The sequence below is a fragment of the Podarcis gaigeae genome (genome assembly GCF_964106915.1).
Source record: "Podarcis gaigeae genome assembly, chromosome: 1".
NCBI lineage: Eukaryota > Metazoa > Chordata > Lepidosauria > Squamata > Lacertidae > Podarcis > Podarcis gaigeae.
Genome location: NC_139678.1, coordinates 81,495,711 through 81,518,933, shown reverse-complemented (window position 1 = coordinate 81,518,933; position 23,223 = coordinate 81,495,711). Strand labels below are relative to the sequence as shown.

The following is a 23,223-nucleotide window of genomic DNA, read 5'->3' as shown; positions in this document are numbered from 1 at the left end:
TCTATCTATCTATCTATCTATCTATCTATCTATCTATCTCTATCTATCTATCATCTATCTATCTATCTATCTATCTATCTATCTATCTATCTATCTATCTATCTATCATCTATCTATATCTATCTATCTATCTATCTATCATCTATCTATCTATCATGTATCATCTATCTATCTATCTATCTATCTATCTATCTATCTATCTATCTATCTATCTATCTCTATCTATCTATCTATCTATCTATCTATCTATCTATCTATCATCTATCTATTTATCTAACTAACTAACTAACTAACTAACTAACTAACTAACTAACTATCATCTATCTATCTATCTATCTATCATCTATCTATTTATCTATCTAACTATCATCTATCTATCTATCTATCATCTATCTATCTATCTATATCTATCTATATCTATCTATCTATCTATCTATCTATCTATCTATCTCTATCTATCATCTATCTATCTATCTATCTATCTATCTATCTATCTATCTATCTATCATCTATCTATCATCTATCATCACTTTCATTGCAGTGTTGCCTTATCTCAGATTCTGTATGTTGTTTATTCTGTTATCTTTGTGTAGTTATATTTTGCTTGTTTCAGTCCACACACAAGAATCCAGCATGTGGAGTTCATAATCTGGAGGGTGTGTTAGACACTGAATCTTAGCGGTACATATTCCAGATCCATTTTGTACTGGGCCCAGGCGTCTCCATAGTCTAGGCTGATGCAAAGTGCCTTATGGTTGCTTTCAGGCCTCCCCACTGGCCCCTCAACTTGAAAGATTATGGGAATGGCAGTAGTAGGAAGGGCTTGCACCCTGGTTTGGTGGAGGAGCTGCTGCTAGGCCTCATCAAGCTCCAGCAGGACCACTGGTAGTACAGCAGGGCTTTGGTTTGGAAATAAACAATCTGAAATTAAAATTGATTAACTTTGAATGTTCACTTGATTATTTCCAAATTAATGCCTTAACCTGTCCTAATCAGGTGGAGGGGTTGTATCTACTTACCCCAAGTTAATACCTCTGGCACATTGCCAGGGGGAAAGGGGGATCCCTGGTTGGCTTTAGAATGAAATATAATTCTTGGAACTCCCTGCACCACCCAAAGGCTGATTAGATCCACACAACCTCAGCAAATGGAATCCAGGCTACAGGATGCCACAAGCAGAAATGAGATGCTCTGCAGATCTCTTTTGGCAATACAAAGAAAGACACAAACTTGTCTTTGTTGCAGGACTGAGTCGGAAGCTACAATGACTTTGAAAGAGACAACTCAGGCTGTAATCCTAATCAGCAGGACTTACTTTTGGGTAGGCATTTATAAGATTGCGCCATCTATCTCATATTTAGATGAGATGCACCAGGGCGGTCTAGTATCGCAAGGCAAGGATTACAGAGATCTAGGTTCAAAACACTCAACAGCCATGAAGCTCACTGGATGAATTTGGACCAGTCGCCACCTCACAGCTTAACCGATCACACAAGAGTTTTGTGAGGATAAAACTGGGGTGAGGAAGACAATGTACATTGCCTTACGTTTCTGGGAGAAAAAGCATCATATAAATGTAATGTGGCAAATGAATAAAACAAAAGCGATATTTCATGGTAGATTTTGCATTGCCTTGGAGAAGATCCAAGAATCTTTTCCTTTGGTGCAGGAGAGTCTTCTGACCAATTCCTTGGTACCTCATGTTCCCAGTTTTCCATCTCTGTTTGCAGCAAACTCCTGTCACAGGGATTTTCATCAGTGTCGCCTCTCCAGACTAAGCATGTATTTCCCCTGGAATTTGGTAGTATCATGCAAAACACCCACCCACCCCACCCCACCCCCTGGTTTTGCCTTTGTGCTTGCTGAGGAAGCAGTTCTGGCAGAAGCAGGATTTACCTATGAGCAGCAGCAGCATCAGGAAGAGGGAATGAATCCCCCACCACCACCACCCCGTTCTGTCTTTTCTGCAGCATATCCGACTGTGTGTGACATCACCACTGACAAAAGCCAATAAGACCACTCTTTCTCCTCTCCCTCGAAGAGAGAGTGCTGGAGCTGAGCGCAACCGGGCCAAGCGAGCTGCCATCCATGCTCAGCCTGCGTGGGGCTGATGCAGCTGAGTGTTCAGTTGCTAGGGACCGAGTAGGCTTGGGAGCAAACGCGCCAGCTAGTTCCCATGCAGGGAATGGGGACCTTCCGGCTGGGGAGAAGGACTGTGATGTACACAGTGGAAACCATTCCCAAAGGGAAGAATCGAGTGCTGGGGGTGAGTGACAGAACGGTGGGGGAGGCACTTTGGGGAGGGAGGTGAGCTGGGATATTGGGGGAGGAGGAGGAGGAGGAGAATGGAGAGGACTGGGGTGGATTCCCCTGAAATGGCAGCCGATCTCCTAACTTAGGGGGCAGTGGTATTCTAGATCACTCCTGTTTCTGAATTAAGCATGTGTGAGAGAAAGAGAGAGAAGCAGGACGGGGGATGGTGGAGAAACATCAGGACGGCTAATCATTGTGGTCCCTAAAACGAACCTGGGAATTTATTATGTCTCTCAGATGAAAGGGACTAGCTTTTTGAGAGAAGCACATTCTCAGGACGTGGTTTTGTGTATGTGTGTGTATTCATATGCTAAATATTCCCAAGGAGCAGTAATCTGCAGCCAGAAAGGAGAGTGGGAAAAGATCCTGCTGGTCGCTACCTCTAAAATGCCCGGTGCCCTGGTGTGTGCTACGGGGTTGCAGACTTCAGCATCAATTTTAGGCGAGGGGACAGATGAGCATTCGTACCTCGGTACATGAAGGAAGTGAGCAACATAGCTCTAGCAACACAGCACAAAAGGCAGAAATAGGCAGTGGAACATGATCAGATCCTGGCACCACTATTTGCGAGAGAGAATTGCTGTGTCCATCACTGTTAGCTACAACAACTAAATGGAGCCTTCATGTTCAAAGGCAGTATACCCCATAATGCCTGGTGTTGGGGACAGACAAGGGAGGGCCATTGCTTTTATGCCCTGCTTCTGAGTTTTCGAGACCCAATGGGCTGACTGCAATTAGAAACAGAATACTGGACTAGATCGACCATGGGTGGGGAACCTGTGGTCCTACAGATCTTGCTAGACAACAGCTCCTTTCATCCTTGATGGGTCAGCTGGCAGCTGGCGTCCATCAACATCGGGGAAGTGGAGGCACAGGTGTCTATCCTTGCATCAGTCTGATGAGGGAAATTGAACTGTTTACAAACCTGACCTGGGGCCCTGAACACTAATTTCAGATATGGTGTGTGTGTAGGTGTGAATACTTTGCACATGCCCAGAGGCCTTCTCCTCACTATTAATCCACATACTCCTGCCAGAGCTCAGAACTAGCTTTTAAAATGGGTTCCATGGCTGAGTCTTGGTGAGTGGTGACTCAAAACAAGCCCTGGCACTGATCCTAGAGGCAGAGTGAGTTTTTCAGCCTTGCCTTGTTCTGAATGTTAAGAGCAGAGTCAGAACACTCTTGCAATGGTTTGCAAATAATAAGGAGCAGCAGTACACCCTCCCCCCAGCAGCCTTCTCCCCTCTTTCCTTTCCTGCCTCTTTACAGACTGATGGAAGATAGCAAGACATAGGGCAACGCTTTGGGAAAAGAGAAGGCTTTAGGGCCACGTTACTGAGTGGACCTGCTCAGTACAATGTCTTTATACAGTCCAGATTCCATGCCACTCTCTTTATGCACGTGAAAGAAGACAAAATGCATGGGGCTGCCTTTAAGACAATAGCTTAAGCACACGGCCATATCAGTTGGAATCTGCATAGAAAGTAACTGCTGTGTCTACTACACACTCACGTGTACTGGTCCTGCGCAGGTTCAGAATAAATGAGAGTCCAGCACATTTACAAAGGGAAATCTCATGGCTGATTCGATGCATTAGTGCTACAGTGAATTATGAAAGCATGGAAACAGACTTTTCCCTACCTTCTAAAAATAGGTATGCTGCTGTGCTGGGATTTCCCAGACCAGCAACACCGACTCCCTTTATGAACACAGCCCAGCTCCCAACCAGAGCGTGTGGGCTTGTGAGGCAACAGATATGCTAGAAGAGTGCTTTGGGTCACCACAAAAATAGCCTCTTGTCAGAGGAACTGATGTCAGCACACTGCTGTGCTAGGCTCCATCATGCTGAAAAGAACTACATTTACAGTGCAATCCTACATATGCCTACTAAGAAGTAAGTGCCACTGCATTCAATGGGGCTTATTCCCAGGAAAGTGGGCATGCGATTGCAGCCCTACTCTTCCTGCCCATCTGTTGGCACAAATGCAATTCATACGGTGTGCCTTGTTCTCTGTTACCGAGCCTCACAATTGCATGGAAGCACAAATGCACTGAGATGAAGATTATGTTCAGATAAAAATGAGAGGCACACAATTTCCCCCAGCTGACAGACGGACAGACAGACAGACAGATATTAAAAAAGAAAAAAGGAGGTTATTTGTAAAGCAAATTCAGAAACCTTGGTCAGGGGTTGTCCCAGTCAATTCTACTGTGTGTGGAGTAGATGCAAGTGGTAATCTCCTGTGGATGGCAATTTCTACTTGGTTTTGAGCCAGTGAAACTGATGCTCCACCAATTGGGACCTAATTCACCAGTAGTGAAGATGTGGCCTGGCCTGTAATTTCACAGACACCTGCCTGATGCATCAGTGCAGTTCAACAGTGTCCTTTAACTTTGAAAAAGTGATTTAGCGACTCTGAAGGTGTTAGACTTGTCACCTAGTGGCGCCTTTGCTTATGCTCACAGTGCTGTTGTTTCTTACTTGTTACTGTGAGGATACCTAGCAGAAGAAATATTGTCTCTCCACCTCTACAAACACTATTCTCATGTGCACCTTTTCCAAAGGTAGCCAAAGTGGTTCCCTCCATATATTGTGGACTACGATTCCTATCATCCCTGATTATTGGTCACAGCTGGCTAGGGCTGATGGCAATTATAATCCATCGACATCTAGAGGGAACCACTTTGACTAACTCAACCCCAACATGTAATGTTGTCAATTATCTTCTGACGGCTGCTATTTCCTTTTCCTCCTTGCAGCTGTCTAAGATTTCCTGGCCCTTTTCCCTCAGCTGCTTGTCAGCCAATGAAGGACAGAAGAATGGCCCTAAAACAGACTAGATCCCAGAAGGCAGGCAGGCACAAGCTTGGTGGTCCTTAAGAATCCTTTTTGCTTCTTCTGCCTTTAAACAGGCTCCAAATTGAAGCATCTTCCACGTATTATGAGCCCTGATCAGTGTCTACCCAGCTGACCAAAATGCAAGAGGCTTATGTTACAATATTGCTGCACTTTCTTTGGCTGTAACATGGTGGCAGTTTATTCTTGCCCAAATTGTTAATATTTGTACAACCAACAGCAATTTGAGTTGAAAACTGGATTTAACCGAGTCCTTTTACACATGCCTCACAAAATCCAGAGCAGTGGCAAACCAGAGAAACATGGTCCCCTGTGTACAGGCCAGGGCAGAAGAACACATTTCAGTTGATATTCTCCACTGCCTCATTTAGAATAGCCTTGTGTAATTTATGACCCAGCTAAACACAGCCCATCAGTCATAAATTTCAGCCTGCTACGTATCTCCCACCTCCCATTTTTGCTGTGCCAGGCAGGTGGTAAAACCAGGATGTTTGCAGATAGATAGATAGATGTGGCCCTATCATAAATGGCTGGTGACCTGAATCCAGCTTATTTGAATACATTCTGCATACATCCTCTGTTATCTCCCATAATCTGGCTGATTCTGAGTTAACCAAATGACCAGGATTCATTGCCTGCTGGGAATCCTAGGAACAATCCAAACAATCATCCAGCAGGATTTGCTGTGGCCACGAACCCCTTTCTCCAAATCTCACTTTCTCTTACTTGCTCATAGGTGCACCTGGATCAGTTCAGCCTGGCTTGGAGTAGATTTTAGTGGGATGTCCTCCTCCTCTGCCAACATCTGAACAATACGGAAGTGTTAATTAGAGCAGATTTTGTAAATGTCAGCTTCCATTTAGTTACCAGATGACATTAACTATACTGGTGAACAGTCAGGAACAGGGCTTAGAACATAAAGATCTCCTGATATACAAAGTCAAATGAAATAGATGAAAATTGTGAAGCACTTTCTCAGCAGAAAGATGCCCTAGAACGTAAGGAATAGTGATCTTACCATTAAAAAGATCAACTCAAAAGATTCTCTGGCGTCAGTCCTTCGAAGTCGGTGTAATCATTAAGGGGTGTGTGTGTGTGAATGTTAATTTAGTCCATCAAGTGCCGAGTATTATTCCCCTGATTGTTCCCACAGACCATCCAGATCATGACTGGCTTCATACACATTAGCTTTGGGATCATTCTCAGCACCTTGACCAGTGTATATACCTCATACTTTGTGTCTGGAGAGATCCCCTTCTTGGGAGGAGCATCCGTGAGTATCGCACATGGGATTGGACATGCCCCCCTGGGAAGATGGGGAGTGAGGTGGAAGAGCGAGGAAGGAAAGAGTGGAAAGAGAGTTGGCATGCCAAGTGTGAGAAAGAGATAGTAACAGCCTGGAAGGGGCACCAGCTGTTGAAGGAAAAGTTTGCAGAGCCATCAGAAAACTCCTGGACTAGAGTGATTTGCAGTGCAATCCTAGTCTTGTCTACTCGGAAGTAAATTCCATTGAGTTCAGTGGAGCTTACTCCCAAGTAAGTGGGTGTAGGATTGCAGCCCTAATGGAGATTTCAGGCAATGCTGCGGAGTGAAGCCATCAGATGCTCTCTTGGTTTATAATGACAACAGAGGTGATGTTTTTCATCTTTCAAAAGTGTGTAATCCATTTTGAAACTCATTAAGTGTTTTGCCTAAAAATGTCCTTTATGTTCAAAAAATATGTTATAAATTTGGACTTCCTTGCCTCCCTCCCTCCCTCCCACCCTCTTCAGTTTTGTTTTGAAGTGTTCAGAATTCTTTTCTTTTTGTTATAATGTATTGTTAGCGTAGTGCAACTAAAAATGAAAACGTTTTCATTTTGAGGAGATGCCAATTTACATTTTTAAAATCAAAAATGAAAATCAAACCATTTCAGATGCTCTCTTTCTCATTCTAGAGAGCAAAGGCATAAATGATTGTATATGTAAAGTTTGTGCTGAAATCCTTGGACTAAATTCCTGGGGATAAATTTAGTATTTTACTTCTGGGAAATTTCATGTTAGAGAAATTTGACACTATCTAGAATGTGTGTGGTCCCCCCCTCCCTTCACACAAAATCTGTGCAAAACTTAAACAAACATGTCAAAAACTCCAAAGAAACAATGCCCTTTCTGCTGAAAAGTCTGTTTTACATCTTGTCACCCAAAGATGTCTTATTTGGGTGTCCATGCAGAATTACACAGAAATGCATGAACCCTCAGGTGCAAACTACCCGCTACATGAACATGGGTTTAATTAATTTCTGACTAAAATGAAATTAAAAGCACTCTTGGAAGGTTTAAATTTCAAGTTGGGAAGTGGCAGGAGGAAACGGATGCTAAGCAGTGTGTGTGTGTGTGTGTACAAAATCACCTGCCCTCACAGGTTTCCAGCAAGGCTACCATTAGGCAAAGAGAAGAAGCTGCTTCAGGTGGTGGAAGGGTTCAAGGTAATGCCTTCTGAACCTGCCCTGCTGCCTCCACTACAGGTGAAGAAGTGGTGCTGGATTCAGTGCTGATTTCCAGCAAGATCTCGCGAGATTTTGGCAAAATCTTGAGAGGTTTTGCTTGAACCTACTGTTGCCGCTGCTGCTTCACACTGCCCCTGCACAACTTAGGTAAGATATGCTTGGGCAGGGGCAGTGGGGCACAGGCCGGGTGGCTTTCCCCATTTCTTCTCAAACAGCAAAACAGGATGCCCTACCCTTGTTTCCAGACATCAAAATGGGATTTTTCTTCCCTAGGGGAACAGGGAGAAAGCAGCTTTGGAAGGAGCAATGTTGCAACAGAAAATTAGCCAGCAAGGGAAGAGTTAAGCATAACACCACCTTTGCTACTCCCCTCAAAATCACAGCCTCCTGAGGCAACTTTTCATTAAAACAAACAAACAAACAAACAAACAAACAAACAAACAAACACTGAGCAGGGCTTCTTTACACACTGTTGTATAACGTGTGTAGTTTTCCTGAGTCATACAGTGGTATCTCAGGTTATAAACGCTTCGGGTTACAGATGCTTCAGGTTACAGACTCTGCTAACCCGGAAGTAGTACCTCAGGTTAAGAACTTTACCTCAGGATGAGAACAGAATTCGCACGGCAATGGGAAGCCCCATTAGCTAAAGTGGTACCTCAGGTTAAGAACAGTTTCAGGTTAAGAACGGACCTCCGGAACAAATTAAGTTCTTAACCAAAGGTACCACTGTAATTTGAAATTATGAACATTGAACTACTCAAAAGAAGATATGTAGCAGTTCTGTCAAATGTTATACAGTATAAGCTACTGTGGGTGGCAGCCTTAGAGAGAGGGACACCCTGCCCTCGTTCCTTATGTCCCAGTCCGAAAGACTGGAAATTACAAGCACCTTCTGTAAATAGGTTCAAGGGTTCAGGTCTGAGAGCCACATTAGTCTTATTTGGGGTTTGGCCTTATCTGAGGGTATTTTTTTAAGGATATTGTTACATGCCACCTCAATCTCCAAGTGGTGCGAGATTTCAGGGGTTGGGGCCTGGAGCATAGAATCAGTCACCAGGTGATAGGCAGGTATAATTTCCACTGCAGCAGTCTAAATTACCATTTAACAGCCATGATTGTTGTAGAAAAGGGTGGCTGCATTATCTTCGATAATGTAGTGCCTGTCCACAATAAGTGACGGCAACATCAACTCATAGTCCTCTCTTCCAAGATGGAACATGTAAAAGGGCTTTGGGAATGTAAGACTGCAGAACGGTATAGCCTATTAAACTTAATTGTTGCAGTTCATGCTGAAAAAACAACAGTAATTTCAGTTTTTCAGTAACTGAAATAAAGTGAAAACACACAGTCATATAAAATGTTTCCAAGTCTCACAACTAGTTCCTTTTTTTACAGAAAGGATAAAATGTGCCTTCAACCCTAAGTTTTTTTTATATTAAAAAAAATCTCTTTCTGTCAATGGCAGAATCAAGCTTCTGGTTATCTTATGACAAAATGTCACCTCCAAAGCTTTGTAAAAGATTAGCAAGTATTTCACATACATAAACTTTGAAAAACCAAACCAAAGTGATTTGGTTGTTGTGGTATGTTTGGAATTGTGATAACATAAAAAATCCCAGTGAATGTCTGTACATTTGCCACCTATTTTCCATCTCCTGAGGCAACCAAAATAACTTCAGTATTAGATAGTGAATTCATTCTTTTTGAAGGAGTGACCCTAAGACTTGGGAAGCATAAAAAAAGCAATCTTTGTCTCTGGATAATGGAAGTATTTTTTAAAAGTCCATTGACAGGCTAAATGTTCATTAGACCTGTGCAGGCCTTCCAACTAGCATTAAGGAGCCCATCCAGAACCATAGTTTCATGTCATAGAAGACCTACAGCAAGAGGTTCTCACCTTTTCTGCTCTCAGGGCTCATATTACTGAGCCCCAACAGTCACAAAATGGTGGCAAATGGAGGATCAGGTGGCAAATGGCATAATCAGCTGGCAATTACTGACATCATTTCCTACTAATATCTAATCCATCTTTGGACATTCCTAAATTCTTTGCTCCAGCATTTTCCTAATGGCAAGGGTTCCATACCTAAGCTTTCCTCAAGTATAGACCTTTGCTCTGGAGCTATTTGTGACAGCCTCTCTAATCCATTAAGAAGGCTTTTTCTTTTATATTTCTCTCTCCCCATCCCCACATACCTCTCAATGTGGTTTTTTTTAAAAAAATCTCTTGTAATTTCTTCTCCCATTCTCCTTTCACACTAGTACCATATCCCACAATTTCCAGTTTCTGTCACCCATTTTCCCTGGTCCTTTTACAGCCACTTCTCATTCTCCTATGTTTCTTTCTCCTATGCATTCCCTTTTATTCCCGGTTTATATAACAAGGATTGCCTTGTATATCCCTTTTAAATTTTCTTCAACACCTCCTCTGACCCTTTCACCTCGGTGGAGGGAGACCTTCTCCCCGCACCTCCTTCTCTGACTCCTGGCCACCTTTACTCAGCATGCAAGCAGTTGCTAATGCTGGCACTGGGTCCAACTAAAAGGCTATTGCTAGGAGGGATGGAGCAGGCAAGTGAGGAGGCTGTTTACAAATCACTGGCTTAGAGGAGACAGAGTCCAGTGAGCTAGACAAGAGCTTTCCTGTCTCTCTCCAGCAAGACCAGAGCAGCAACTGCAGACTTCACCCAGCCACAACTAAATCCAGTGCCACCTAGTGCCAAAACTGTCCAGATGGAATCTTACTGGATTCTCTGTTCACCTGATCTTGTTGAGTTGAAGGGTACAGTTCACTGACTGGGCAGCGCTGCCATCTTCAGAGTGATATGGCAGAACATCAGCAGTTAGATGGGAAGACCCTTCTGCTTAAAAAACTCCAAAGAAAACCAAACCCGCTTCACGGGTATGCAGACATTGATGCTGGGGAAGGCAGGGCCAGCCCCAAACTTTTCCCTGTCTGAGACAGAACATAAGATGACGTCTCTACCCATTCTATGTACTGATGCTGACTAGATTGGCAGTTGAACCTTACTTCAATGCTGTCGATGCAATAGCATCCTTCAGTGCACCTGAGGGCAGCAGGCTAGTTCAGGGGGTATATTGACATGCCTGTGGCAAATTTAGCTCTGATCACCAACAGTGAACAATGGCTGAGGGGCTCAGGGGTTCTACTGCCTGAGGCGATGACTCCACCCTGCCTGATAGTAGAGCCGGCCCCTCAGGAAGGTGTTTTCAGTAGTGCTCTGTGAATAATGTGAATCCTAGCCAGTACTTGGAAAGTTCATTTTAAAAAGGAATTAGTTGCATTGCACCCCTCCAAAAGGAATCAAGTACAGTTCAAGCTGAGATTCCTGCATTTCAGGGGGTTGGAATAGATGACTTTTGAGATCCCTTGCAACTCCATGGTGCTATGATTCTATGATCCCTTCAATTCATATTTTGTTCACGTCATCCTTGGCATTTCCCCCCAGCCTTCAGAGTTTTACAAGCTGCTCTGCTAGAATGTAAAACATACTCAAAAAGTCTAAGAAAGCACGCACTGTGTAATGTCAACAACTGCTTTACTTATTACCCCCAACAATTGTGTTCTTTAAGCTTAAATAGGAGCATCACTTTTCAAATAGGTGAAAATGGTCAATGCATTGGCCACAAACAAACAGAGTTAGGGGTGATGAAACCCTATAAGAATTGAAATTTCATCGAATTAGAAATTGCCCAGAGTTCCACAGCAAAAGGAACTTAATTCGTGTTCACCCAGAAATTATAACAGCTTCTTTCAGATGTAATTCAGAGATTTTTTTAAAAAAAATTCGGTGAATTAGTTATTCTGAATTAGTTCATTCCTTCCAAGCACTGATTCAAGCCTGCCTTCTGGCCCTGTCTATTCCCACTTAAACATCATAATAGGTGTTTTAAAAGACAAGAGTTCTCTGTGGCTTTTCAACACCTTCTCTTGCTGCATGAGAGAAGGAGCGTTGAAGAAGGAAAGCACAGGATTAGCTAGTGCCAGTTTTAACCTGCATGCAGACAGCAAGCACATAATTTAATCAGGATCCACTTGGGTTACCATCTGTACAAGCTGATATGCAGTATGGCTTCTCTGTGGTGGTTGTTACGATGTCACCGTGCAACCGCCCCAGAAAAGTGCCGCCATGTGGCCCTGCCTCTTTGTGGATCTTCCTCCTCTCCACCAGCTTGCCACCCTCTAATGGAAGAGGAATGACAGCAAGAATTCTTACTTAACCATTTGCTTATTGTGCAGCCTTAAGCATACTTCTTAAGAAGTCCCATTGGACTTAATTCATGGCGGGAAAAATGGTTTAGGATCAGGGATAGCAAATGTATTTTGAGATCTTTGTGGACTCTCCTGCTATTTCCTCAACATGCATAAATTCTATGCTTCAAATCATTTGACAAAGTTTGGGGAAATTCAATCAATATTTTGAATATTCAGTATTCAAATATAGAGAGAATTTTGCTCTTCTGATATAGTTACCACTTTCAGGGCCTAATCAGATGTTAATAGGGCACATAGCTGCTGCCAGTTTACATGACTCGCCCTGCCCTGCCATATGCATGTCACCAGTAATGTCAAATAAACATGTCAGATCAACATGTGAAATGACATCATGCTGTCAAGCATTTATTTCCCCATCCTCTGTAGCTGCCAGTTAAGTGGAGTGGGGAAATATTAATCACAGTGACATCATCAAGGAGATGAAGGGGGCAGATATTGGTCTGCCACAATGCATTCCCTGTAATGTTTAGTTAAGCTCTTATTATCCCAGTAAAAAAGCAACTCCTTTTTATTTCCAGGGGTGTGGTCACAGCAGCATTTTATCTCTCTCCCCCCCCCCCCAAGTTCATCTCTGGTTCATTTTTATCTTGTATTGCTTCAGTACAAATTTCCCATATAGGGATGGAAAGGTCTGTCAATTTTGGTCCTCTCAGTTGCTCATTTTTCTAATTTTGAACTCATTTGTCTGCTTTTTGCAGTAATAATTTTAAAAATCCTCTTGAAAATTCAACAGTGTTTTAGTGCCAATTTCTCCCATTAAACACATTTTTATATGCAGTTTTGAATAATGTACACATTTTTGTCGAGCAATTCCCCCCACTCGGATATAATGCATTTTTGTATATTCTTTTTCAAGAATACCTCCATTCTTATCCCTTATGTATGTGTTCTTGGAAGCATTTTTGGGGTGGAGAACCGCATTGTAAAATTCTGATGTGTGAATTTTGAAGGATAGCGTATGAATTTGATACGTTCAGCTTTAAATGCATACTGAATCAAATTTCTCCCTCCCTCCCTCCCTCCCTATACTCCTGTACACATGTGCCTCCTCCTCCTCCTGGATTTGTGAGCCTAAGCTGTTGTTCCTTATTAATGGCAGACTGCACAAGATTGCACTCCTGCAATTTCAAGGAAGAATTGGGAAAGAACCAGTTTGAGGAGCAGATGGGTTGCTAAGGTGTCTGGCGGAAGTTGCATGGATGCAGTGGACACAAACTTTGCAGTACAGTGGTACCTCGGGTTACATACTCTTCAGGTTACATACGCTTCAGGTTACAGACTCCGCTAACCCAGAAATAGTACCTCAGGTTAAGAACTTTGCTTCAGAATGAGAACAGAAATCGCATGGTGGTGGCACGGCAGCTGCAGGAGGCCCCATTAGCTAAAGTGGTGCTTCAGGTTAAGAACAGTTTCAGGTTAAGAACGGACCTCTGGAACAAATTAAGTGCGTAACCAGAGGTACCACTGTACAAGGAAACTAAAAATACACCAGCAACTAGGTTCAGGATAGGGGTGGACCGAGGGCTATGGAAAGGGAAGAAATTGCATGAGAATTCTGGCCAGATGATAAGTCTTTGCTTCTGTATTGAAACCCACATGTTTACACTTTTTTTTTTAAAAAAGGAAAAAGTGTGGAGTGCTAAACAAATGCAGTTCATGAAATGTGATCTGAAAATGCCGCTTCTGCAAGTTACTTTCTATAGCAGATCATACAGACAATAGTGGGTGCACCCTGACCTTACTTTAGGGCAAGTGCATGGGGAAATGGCTGCCTAGCAATGGGTGAGGTTAGGGTGGGGTGCACTGCCAATGTTCACTCCTACTGTTAACCTGTGACTGTCTTTTCTGAGAACTTTCATCAACATCTCGTTTTTCATCTTGCAGTCTGTTCACACACATCTTCCATTCTCCATCCACTTCATACAACTTACTTGCCTTGGGTGGTCTCATTCTATAGCTCAATTTTCCTTTGCTGTTTATTGGTGTCCTTCTGTTTTGTCTTTTACCTTTTTGTGTGTGAGGCTTAAAGTGATCCTTGCTTTAGATTGCAATGGGATGCGAATGGGAAACCTAAGGTGCGCAGAATGCACACTTATATTGTAAAAGCCTCGATTCTGCTTTCTAACAGAGCCATCTCCAAATCTGAAGGGGCCCTTGGCAGAGGGCTTTCTGGTGCCCCTCCTCCTCTTACAGGGTGCCCCTGGCTTCAGGCTTACCTGCTGGTGGCAATGGGCAGCTTCAAGCCCCCATGATAAATTGCCTGCCATGCCCCTGATATCATGTTACTCTGGGGCATTGTGGAGAATTAAAATGCTAGGCTTCTACATTGCCAGCCTATGCAATGGCACCCTAGGAATAGTCTGAAAGTGCTGGCATAGCCTGATTAAAATTGGCCATGGTTGAGCAATGGAGAGGTTCAAAGATTATTTAAGCCTCATGTATGAAATCACCCTTAAGTTGTTTCTGCAAAACCACTTCCCCAAGATGCATTTGTTCCTCACTCCTGCCCTGATTAGGGCTCCGACAAACATTCACCTTGAAATTAACACAGCCAGACAAAGGACTGCTAAGGATACTTGTCTCACTGAGTAATCAGATTGTTTTGATACTTTCTGCCCTCACAGTCCTCAGCCGCTGCCACTTTGTCTGAGGTGATCAATGGGTTCTCTTGTTTTCAAGCTTCGTTGACATCATTGCATAAGAGTTGCACACCTTCTTTGTGTAACCATTGACAAAATAAAATGGTTTACCATTGGAATAAGCGGCAGTGTGGGGAAAAGAGGCTAAAGAAGACTGTGAGGGCAACAGATGAAAAGGGAAATGGCTCAGAGAAGTTCAGCATTGAGATAATAGCCCTCTTCGAATATTCCGTATGTGAGTTAGCTAAACTCACGATGGTGTGCATAGGGCACTAATTCCACACCGCTGATGCTGTTCGCATCACCTTCCATGAGTTGTAAGCTGAATCTACAAAGTGAGGGGCCTCCTGTACTCATGGAGTCTTCCTGTGTGTGAAATAGAATCCTAACAGATCCAAAAAGCAGGCTCTTTGGTTCATACGTTTACCACCACCACCACCCGATTTGCAGAAGGCTAGGCAACAGGGGTGGTCTAGTATGCTTGTACCCACAGCTCCCCCTTTTTGTGGTCACTTAACTCAAATATAAACCATTTGAAGAGGGCTAAAGTCAATGTCAGATATGTTCACAAGTGTTGAAAACTGCAAAAATAGGAGACTTCTTTTTTCTCTTTCTTTCTTTTTATTTGACTTTCTTTTGTTTTATTTGTTTTATTTTTGACACTCACAAAACCAAAAGTTTCATCTCAGCTCTAAAATCAACGGCATCAAATGCACTACACTCTTTCTGTGGCTCCGAAGCAGAGAATCCATAGCATGGCTCCGCATCACCCCAGTCACCTGAGCTATCACTTGATCAACCATCATTCTGGGGGGTGGGTCTGCCTGGGCTCAGAGGTGTCAGGCCTCATTCATCTTGCGCCTCCAACTTCCTTTTGGAGGCATGAAGTGCCTGCCAAGAGAAAGTACAGAAATAGTCTTAGTTTTGAGGCCCAGAATGGAACATTGAAGTAGACGATGGGGATGTTAAGTGAGTTGTAAGAAGATCAGCTATCCCAGACAGTAGAGATCTTTTACATGCGGGAAATCTGACCTGGCCAGACCTTGCTACATGTGGTTAAGAGGCTATAATAGGCTTTCTCCCTTGAACAAACCATCCTTAAAAATAAATAAAAAGCCAGCAAGGATGGTACCAATCTCCCTCTTCATTTCTATCACAGCCTTCTAAGGTGGGTCCAGTGATTGTGGGAAGGGTAACTGCCTTTAACATGACTATCAATTACACACTTGTTTCCTTCCTCCCAAACAGTTCATTGTCTCCGGATGCCTCTCAATTGGTGCTGAGAAGAGCCCTACAGAGTGTGCAGTGAGTTGAAGTCAGCCGTTCTTTTAACTGTAGTCTAACTCTGCTCACCTCAGATGAACAGCTAAGGTTTGGCAGGTTTCTGGGATCAACTGAGCAACAGTGTGTTGTGGTGTAGCGGTTAAGAGCATTGGACTAGAACTGAGGAGATGCTGGTTCAAATCCTTGCTCAGGAGGAGAATTTGTGCCAATCACTATTTCTCAGCCTCACTTACTTCATAGGGTTGCTGTGAGGACAGGTTGTGGGAGGGGTGGGGGAGAGAACCATATGTGCTACTTGAGCTTCCTGGAGGAAAGATGGAATATAAATGCAATGAAGAAATAGTGGAGACTTTGTAACAATAATCTGAAGTGAAAGTAGATTCTGAGGTTAAAGAAAGTCCCATTCAAAGCCTGATTTCAGCCCTGATCAGATTGCATCAGGGAAGTGGAACTTGTTGCCCTCCAGATACTGTTGAACTACAACTCCCATCGTGCCTGGCTATTAGCAAGGTTGGCTGGTGCTGATGGGATATCGAGTCCAAGGGCATATTGGGGGCCATAGGTTTGCTACACCTGGCTTCCATGAAATATATGTGGTCCTATTGCAGGGGAATTCTCCGCTTTATATATAGGGGTTTTGCGCAGCATTGAAAGGCTCAGTACAATACAGAGGGGCATTTACCCAGGTCTGAGGGTAGATGATGCAGCTGCCTTGCTGAAGCTTGGTTTTATAATGGGGAGTAGGGCTAGCAAGAGCTATGCAATATGTGCAAAGGATACTGTGGTAGATATTTATGAAACGGCGGGACAGGGCAGGACAGGGGCTATTTCTTGTGGCATTATTGCACTCCTTTTTGAGTTGCCATATATTCCATATGGACTAGCCACAAATTGGACAGAGTGAGAGGCTTGTACCACTTGGAGGAGGAGGGTGTGGAGGATAATCTGCCCTCCTGTGGCCCAGTATTTAGTCATCTTCCTTACAGCTTCTCCATATCATGTTTCCTACAAGACCGAGAAGCACTGTTCTACTTTCTGGCATGTCCTTCTAAGGTCTTTTCAGTCCATCCCTGTGAATTATTGTAAATACAAAGCATTAGGTAAGGAGAGGAAAATTGAGAATGGCCCTCCAGCTGCTGTTGGACTACAACTCCCATTATCCATCACCACTGGCCATGTTGGCTGGGTCTGATGGGAACTGGAGTCCAGTAACAGCTGGAGGGCTGCTGGTTCCCTTAGATCTACTAGATTAGGGCTGCAGTCCTATATCCACTTATATAAGAGTAAGTCCCACTCTTTACCTCCAAGTAAATATGCATAGGATTGCACTTTAAATTCAATGCCACAGGACTCACCCTCACTGAATTCAGCTGAGCTTATATCTGAGTAAGCATGCAGAGGATGATGGGGCTGCATCTGAAGTTGTTCTTAGTCTTATGGGAAGAACTTTGAAGAATGCCTTTGTAGTGAGGTTTTGAATCTCTGGGGGGAACCCAGATGAAGCTGCTGCGGAGAGGGTGAGAGTTTCAAGCCGAGGAAAGTTGATATATTCTTCTTGGGTGATCCAGAGCTGGAGGCAGACAATAGCACACAACAGAAGCCTTGCTGCTGACGGCGTTCATATACCCCTATTGTCTCTCTTCAGGGATGCACGGAGGGTGAGGAGTGTTTCAGAAAACCTATTTGAGCAGAGATCACAGCGAGACAAAAAAAGAGTGTACACCACAGGCAGTGATGTCTCTATCATGCAGCCTTCAGCTCCCTCCAAAGCTGCCATTTGTGCCTTTCAGCCTAAGCAGCTTCCGTGGCTGCCAGATCCACTCTCTGGGTGTTTCACATCATGAGTCTCACTCACTTGACATTGGAATTGAGAGACTGGAGTTCCTAAGCAAAGACTATAGAAGAGGATGGCAGCTCCTGCACTTTGCTACCACTTTAAATAGCAGAATCCCTCCTCGCAAATAGCCTGCATTCAGTGTTTTATGTCTTTCAGGTAAAAGGCTCCCAAGCCATGAATATCATCAGTGCCATCTTTGCATTACTTGGAATATTGACTTTTATAGTAGACTTGAGCAAAAATGGGCCATTTCATTACGATGATAATCATCACTATTCTCTGGTTATGGTAAGTTTCTCTACCTCAGCAACAACATAACATTTTGAGATTAACGAGGGGAGGGGTGTCAGAGGGGTTAGTACATGCATATTTTAATATAAATGGACTGGCATTTACAATGTGCTTAAGGTGCCTCCAAATGCTGTCAAGCATACAGAGTCAGCATGCCAGCTGCATGGGGACTGTCAGGATCCCAAATGGTAGGTGAGGGTCAAGATGTGGGTAGCACAGTCTCAAAGAGCAGCCGTTGCACAGCCCACACATCCATACTCTCAGAAACCACATTATTGTCGTGATGCTTGCCCCACGTCTGTGTTGGCATTACAATGTGAAATTCACTATGGGAAAACTGCCCACATGTTCCCTCACTCAGCTCTCTCTAACATAAATCTCATTCCGCCGCCTTCCCCTTGCTAGCCTGTTAGGTAGTGCATCAGCACAATGAACTATGGTAAATGCTAGCAACCAGGATTCCATCTGAGCTGGCCCTGCCATTAGTCAAAGTGAGGCAGCTGCCTCAGGCAGCAGATACTGATGGGTTTGGAATGGTGGTGAGCTGTTTGAGATGTTTGTGCAACACAGCCTTCTCTTCACCCCTTGAATTTGCTTGCTAGTCACAGGTGTGATGAAAGGCATTGTCCCATTGCCAGTGTTGAAGTAAGATTCGACTGCCAGGTGAGTGGGCTGGAGGGATGTGGGAGGGCACCATCTTGTCCTTCACCTCAGGCAGCAAAATGTCTTGGTCTGGCCCTGATCTTAAGTAGCATTTGCTAACCAGCTTCAGATCTTGATTCCAGGTCCTGCTTAAGAGGGAACCTAAGTTGACTGACATTGTGGTGCTATTTATTAGTCATGAATCTTGAAAGTCTCCAGCTGAGAGCTGAGACTGGAGCCAGACTGTGCAGGGAACATCTCTCTCTCTCTCTCTCTCTCTCTCTCTCTCTCTCTCTCTCTCTCTCCATCCCCCTTCCATCTCACATTCTCTCTCTGTCTCTCTCTGTCTGTCTCACTTACACACACACACACACACACACACACACAGCCAAAAAGCTTTAAAGAGCCGGCATGAAAGTACAGCGGTGGGTGTTTTCTCAAGCTAAATCATTCAGACCAAGGACACAGGCAACCTGATAATAATCCTATGCATGTTTACCCAGAAGTAAGTCCTACTGTGTTCAATAAGGGTTACTCCTAGGCAAGTATGCAGAGGATTACAGCGAGAGTCTCATTTCCTATTAGCAGCTAGACACCTATGCCACAGCCAGATCAAAGCTGATTTATACCCTAACTTGAATTCCTTCCTTTAAATTTTATTACCTGCAAAAAAACAAGCCTTCACTGACATTTGGCTGATAGCTTCAAATAACTTCTTCCTGCATTCACACAGAATAGAGAGGGGGGAAAGGTACAAATCTAGGCAGGTTCATGGGAGAAGATAAATGGATAAAGTTCAGTTTGGTGATCAGCTTTGTAACATTGTGTTTGTTTCCTTTTTGGAGAAGACAGGCAACAGGATTGCCATTGTATTGCTGACATTCACCATTGTGGAATTTTGCATCGCATCTGCCACTGCATATTTTTGGTGCCGGGCAACCCGTTCTGATTCCAATGAGGTAAGTGCATAATTCTCACCAGAACTGCAATTGCATCTGTGTTTGGGGACCAGAGTGTCAAGTGTCTTAGTTGCACTTCAATCAGCTGCATAGGTAAATGCATACACAAGACGTTAGGGTGAGGAAGATGACCCAATTAGGTTGGGCAGATAGTGGGGGAATTGGTTCACGTTTTAATGCAAAGCTCCTTAATTTGCACTTTCTGAAATAATATCCTTCAAAATCCACATCTCCAAATTTTGTGATGCAGTTCTCAAATCAAGTAATGAGCACTAAAACTGCATGCATTAGGGGAAAGCATGCTTACAAATGCATATGTTCATGAAAATAAAATTCAGAAATGCATTATATTACAGGGAAGTATGCATAAAGTGCATTTATTAGTGAAAATCAACTCCAAAAATGTGTTATATTATGAAATGCATATATTAGGAAAACGTTGCACTAAAATTATGAGAAATTTTAATGATTTCTTTTTTAAAAAACAAAACAAAAACAAAAAGTGTCTACAAACTGATGCAGAAATGTGGAAAACTGAATTTAAGAATCGAAAAAATGAGAAACTGATGAAAATTGAAATTAATAGATTCATCTGTCCCTGGGGTACATATTTTAGCTGATAGGAATATAGCTTTGGTTGGATAGGGATAAGAAATGTGATAATACCAGCTAATGAAATCAAGTTTAAATTTCTTCTGTTTTCTAGGCCATATTGATTGAACCGAACACCATCAGGACAGATACTGAGGCCGCATCTGTAGAATCATCAGTAACCCATCCGCCAAATTCCAATGATGTAAGTTACGATTTAAAAGTAGAGACTGTGTAGAAGACTCAAGAGGAGGAATCTGTATGGAGAAATCACACCAGCTGCACCTATTTTGAGGTGTCAACGCTGGCCCTTTCCTGCATGACAGAGTTCCGTCAATTACTGCCAGTATTCCAGCTGCCAGGCCAGTGAGGCCAAAGGGACCATCTCTCTTCTTTCTCCAGTACAGTCTCAGCTTTAGACTGTGGCTAAGAAGCATGTGGCTTGATATGCTCTGCCTTGGACTCGGAGGTAACATTTGGAGTCCTCTTTTTTGCATAGGCCGTTTATGGAGCTCACCATGAGTTTGGCACATGGATTATTAACATGTTAAAGTGTGTTTGAAGACCGTGTAGTATTGGGGGTGGTCACAGGACAGCTGGAGACCCAGAGAAGAACGCGGAAGGGAAGCATGTAGAAGCACGGGCAAGTCATTAGTGCGTTTTTCTGCCTCTGGCTGGCTCCATTGGTGACCCTGGTGCAAAATATAAGAGAAAACAGTATGTGGTGTTGATTTGGATGGCTCACTGCTCAGGGTTGCAGCTGGTTCTTAAAGACTCTAAGTTGAGCCTCCTGAGATGTAGCCAGCATATGGGACTGCCTTGGCCCCAATCTCTACATTTGTCCCCCTCTGCACCTCCAAAGCACGGGTGCATTGTAGAAAGCAGCTCATGGGAATCAATTTGGAAAGCTGATTGGTCATTGGAAGTTTCATCAACAATGCTGAGTTTTATTGAGTGCTGCATACTACTGCATTTATTTCAGTTAAGTGTACATACATATCCATTAAGACTATCCACAGAACAACTCCTGGGAAATTTTCTCCTAGTTTGTTCCCTAAAGGGATCCTTCACACTCTCTTTGTATAGCTTGCAGGTATGATGAGCTTAAAGCAGACACGGTATACATTCCGGATTATTGGCTCCTCCCCTAGCATTAGTCATTCTGGAGCTGGAAACTGCCATCTAATACCTGGAGGTAAGATATGATGTCCATTGTTAGTGGACGTTATAAAACTTTTGGCAACATTCCGCACAGATTGATTTCCAAGGTAGACCTCTAGCATCTCCTCACACTCTTCAAGGTCAGCCATGGCACTTGAGGCAGGCCCAGGAACAAGAGGTGCAAGTGGGACTAATCTCTGCTCCTACATTGGTAACTTGGAGGGGGGTGAGACCTGTTGGTTTAAAAGAAATTAACTTTTTGACCCAAGAGGATCTGCAGCAAGTATGGAGGCATTTAGGTGGCAGCCCTGAACCTTGTTAGATGTGCTTAGAGTCCCACTGAACTGACTGCAGCTTCAGTGTGCCTAATGGAATGGAGGATTGCAACACAGTGGACCATGAAATCCTCCTGCTTGGGCGCTATTGAAATGAATGGGAGCTGCACGAGAAGATGTGCAGTGCTCTTGAGCAGCATCCATTCATTTCAAGAAGGCTTGAGAAAGAGAGATTCCCGGTTGATCGTGCTCTTGGTCTCCAAGAGTGCTGGGCTGGGTGATTGCTGGTTTTGTTCAGGGTGGGGCGGGTTATTGACTGCATACTGTGTAAGTAGCAAGTAGTGTTTTTTGATATTTTGTATTGTTGTTATAAGGAACTGGGAATGGCTAGGCTGGAATCCATTCCGCTGGCTTCTGAGCATCTTGGTTAATGTTTCTTCAGAGCATGTTTTCATGGGGAATTTCTACTGACTATTTAATGCCTGTCTGTGAAACAGGGATACCTAATACTGAGTGGCCTCACCGAGGTCTGAATCTTGTAGCTGTTTATATGGTCCTAGACAATTTTAGGTTTTAGAGTCTGCAGCTGATTCACTCTTTCTAGGTCTGATTTTGCTTTTCATGGGTATGATTTTTTAAAATGAAAATAAATTATGTACCTGAAACAACATGTGCCTGTCTTTTGACTTTTTGTTGTTGTCCCTAACAGAAGATTCACCCTCCTGCAGATGCTTGCTCTTATTCCACTCAGAGCAAAATGGTGAACTAACTCACCATCCTGTTGCTCTCTTCATTACAGCCTGATAGCTGCCTCACAGAAGGAATTCCAATGAATTGGGGGACAGGGGGCGGGCATGAGATAGACATCATCTATTTCTGTGAATGCTCAAAGTGGAATTATATTCAAACATAAAGAGCACCATACTTACAAGACACCTATTAGAATGTAATATAACAAAACACTCAGTGTAATAGTAATAAAACACTCAAATATGCCTTCAGCGTCTAACTTCTTGGCTATGCACCCCCAAACCCAGGTCTCAGTATGTGAACATTGCATTTTAAAATTCAATGTTCAGACTTTACCCATGCATTTATTCTGCACCTGCCCACAGTGATGCTGAGTGCTCATCCTACTTTTCCACTGTGTATAATATCAATGACTGGTTTTAAAGTGGACGAGTATGAACTGTAGTGTAAAGTAGATGAATCCTGAAAGTGTTGATTTGACGTAAAACCTTGCCTGAAGCAGCTAGTCAGAGGAGAGTAAAAGGTTGTAGAAAATGCACTGAAAAAGCTTAATCTGAGGTAATAGTAGGTTAGCTGCTTAATACGGCAACAGAGTTTTAGCTGGTCTTACTGTGCACTGCATCGACTCTGTCTCCTGTCTATAACGAAACAAGGCTGTTTTTTTAAAAAAAATCTCACAGCAAGTATGTGTGTGTGTGTGTGTGTGTGTGTGTGAGAGAGAGAGAGAGAGAGAGAAAGAGAGATGTATATCTACTGAACCAATAAGCTAAAGCAATAAGAAACTGTCGTTGTACAATTCAGCAGAATAAGCCCACACAGAACTTGCATGAGGCAAG

At 43.3% G+C, this 23,223-nt stretch overlaps 1 protein-coding gene across 3 annotated transcripts; it reads left to right on the top strand.

Annotated features, from left to right (window-relative positions):
* The first annotated feature begins 1,882 nt into the window (after positions 1-1,882).
* LOC310825915 (membrane-spanning 4-domains subfamily A member 15-like) lies at positions 1,883-22,307 on the top strand. 3 transcript variants are annotated; one of them, XM_083700067.1, is made up of 6 exons: positions 1,888-2,266; positions 6,324-6,443; positions 15,846-15,902; positions 17,875-18,006; positions 19,497-19,610; positions 20,317-22,307. In XM_083700067.1, exons 1-6 carry the CDS (start codon positions 2,177-2,179, stop codon positions 20,437-20,439), a joined length of 636 nt encoding a protein of 211 aa, XP_083556193.1. In that variant the 5' UTR covers positions 1,888-2,176; the 3' UTR covers positions 20,440-22,307. The 3 variants fall into 3 exon arrangements, with proteins under 3 accessions (XP_083556195.1, XP_083556193.1, XP_083556194.1); XM_083700068.1 differs by having other exon boundaries at positions 1,889-2,266; positions 19,500-19,610; XM_083700069.1 differs by lacking the exon at positions 6,324-6,443 and having other exon boundaries at positions 1,883-2,266.
* Positions 22,308-23,223: the final 916 nt, after the last annotated feature.